The sequence below is a fragment of the Cryptomeria japonica genome, chromosome 5, assembly GCF_030272615.1.
Source record: "Cryptomeria japonica chromosome 5, Sugi_1.0, whole genome shotgun sequence".
Lineage (NCBI taxonomy): Eukaryota > Viridiplantae > Streptophyta > Pinopsida > Cupressales > Cupressaceae > Cryptomeria > Cryptomeria japonica.
The window spans coordinates 343,493,189-343,495,842 of NC_081409.1; the positions used below are offsets into that span (position 1 = coordinate 343,493,189).

At 34.1% G+C, this 2,654-nt stretch overlaps 1 protein-coding gene across 1 annotated transcript; it reads right to left on the minus strand.

Moving 5' to 3' along the window:
* Positions 1-1,047: 1,047 nt before the first annotated feature.
* Positions 1,048-2,415, minus strand: LOC131035344 (AAA-ATPase At4g25835-like). The gene has a single exon (XM_057967023.2). It carries the CDS (start codon positions 2,413-2,415, stop codon positions 1,048-1,050), a length of 1,368 nt encoding a protein of 455 aa, XP_057823006.2.
* Positions 2,416-2,654: the final 239 nt, after the last annotated feature.

The window sequence follows — 2,654 nt, forward strand, 5'->3', positions numbered from 1 at the left end:
TTTATGACATGTGCTAAGAACAACTTGAATACATTTAATAAAGTAATATTTTTTTTCTGGTGAAGCCTCCTAATGCTTCCAACCATAACTATCATTTTTTCTATCATTACCTTCTTTCAATTAGCATTACCTTTTGAAGATAACAAAACTATTGCAATCTATAAAATATAATATTTATCTTATCAAATGTACCTCTTCCTCTATTTCTTTGTAAATAATTTTGATTCATGTGCGTGACTTGTTTGTGATTGGTGGAACCTTCATTTGAAGATCTTTAATTTTAAAAATAAAAAATTATCATTAGTCTCTCCAAATTTGTTTTTCAATCCTTCTTCAAAAGACATAAGAGATCAAATTAAATGATCTAGCTTGAGTTGTCAAATATTTTCTTTGCTTAGTGATTATTGCAATATGATTCTACTTTATTTGTCGAATTTTTTTCTAAGAATAGGTATCATATTGAGCACATCATTTATCCTTATATAGTAATTAACCATTGACCTTATTGCATATTTGAATTCTAAAACTCTCTTCAAAGTTTGCAATTTTAAAACATATAACTATCTTGGTAATCTTCTTATGGAGACTTCTAAGAAACCATGATTTTATTTTCACCATCTATTTTCAAAAATATTCTCTTATAGAATAACTATTAGAATATGGATTAATGCTTAAGAGTTCTTCCTGTTAGCCTTATTTTTTTTGTTGTTGTATCATAAGGTGCATTCAAAATATTGGAAAACATGTATGTATATTATGTTGTATATTTGCAACAAGTGGTGAGATCACAATGCATGTCATGTGGACTACATTGTTTATCTTCTCATCTCATGGTGTAGTGACAATGATATGAGAATGCATGTCAAAGGACTAAATTGTTTATCTCCAAATCATAACATAGGATGTCATAATAATGAAAGGTTAAAAAGAAATTCCTCTAATCACAAACAGTAGCTCTGAAAGGAAATTTTAATGTCACTGTATATAAAATTGCATGCAGTGTTGCCCTGCGTTAATATGAATTCAATTTTGGAAACAAGTTTGACTTCACAAAGTTGATGTTTTTCCCAACAGAGTTTTTTCCTTCTTGTTTAACCTTGCATCAAGGGCACAAATAACAGCACCCAGTGCTTCATGAGGATCTTTTTCTTTATTAGCCATAAGTTGAATGATTTCCGCAGGAGTCATTTCAGCCCCAGATTCAATTCTCTCTTTCACAGAAGAAAACAACTCATGATTCTCAACCTTCAAATAATTTTTCGCAAGAGTTTTAAACGCAGGAAAAGTGCAGAACGATAAAAGTATGTGCAAATCCATCCTACCAGGTCTCAGAAGCGCAGAATCCAGCATATCCTTATTATTTGTAGTCAAGATAAAAATACGCTCCTCTGCGACACAAGACTGAAGTCCATCTAATGCATTGAGCAAACCAGAAAGCGAAACATTATTCTCACTGTACCTCTCCATTTTACCACCCCTCTGAGTTAAATTAGGACACCAATCGATATCCTCAATAACAATAACGGAGTGGTTCCACGTTTTCCCTAAAAGCTGACGGAGCTCACTATTGTCTTTCACCTTGGAGAGCTTAAGCTCGAAAATATCATATTTCATATACTTAGCAATTGCTGCAACAAGGCTCGTTTTTCCCGTTCCAGGAGGCCCATAAAGGACATACCCCCGTTTCCATGAACGCCCAATGCGTTGATAAAATTCTTTATTTGATTTAAAGCGGTTAAGATCTGAGAGAATGATTTGTTTAATTTTTGGGTCGAGGGCGAGGGTTTCAAATGTGGAAGGATGAGTGAAACGAATCGACGACCACCATTGCTTGTTATTCTGTGAGATTATAAGATCATTATCTGTTTTCTTATAGTTGGTTGAACTTCTTTCAATGTGTGAAAAATAAGCATGAAAAAAATCTCTGCTTGGATTCTTGGCTCTAACCGTGAGAATTTGAGACTCGACCGGATTGCGCTCCCTAAAAAAGGTTTTGGTCTTGGACATGGTCCACCATACAGTGACTCCCTGAAAGCAGTCCCAAATTACTTCACCATCCTCTGGGCTTATCCTCACACTATCTGAGTTGCTAAATGAAATGTCACTCAAGCATAATCTTCGAGCCCCGGTGATGCTGTCTAGGTTTCCCACATATTCTTCTGCCATCAAATACAAAGAGTTTAAACAATATTCATTTGATTTACTGAGTTCCTCAATCTTCATCTCACTGTAGAGATTGAAATATGATCCAACTCTGTATAAGAAGAATTTGGTCAAGATTGATGTAACCTCCTTGGGAAGAATACTCTGAAGTAGCGTGAAGGCTCCTGTTAATGACCATATTTTTTCTGTCAATTCGATTACAGTTCTTTGAATTCTTGAAAACAGGTGGGAAATAATTTCTCTTACTTTCATCGTTGATTCCACAGTCGTTTCAACAGATGCACATGTTATTGAGATTTTCTTTTTCTTCTTGTTTTTATAGGGCCAAGGCATCGCTTGAGTTTTTTGGGTTTACTTCTATCAACGTTACACATGACCAAAATTTTAAAGTTAACATTCTCATAATTAATGTGGTTTTGTGGGAAATATAATTTCTTTTCAATTTGTCAAAAAACAAGTGTCCGATTTTGGAGACGTCTCTAACTCTAACA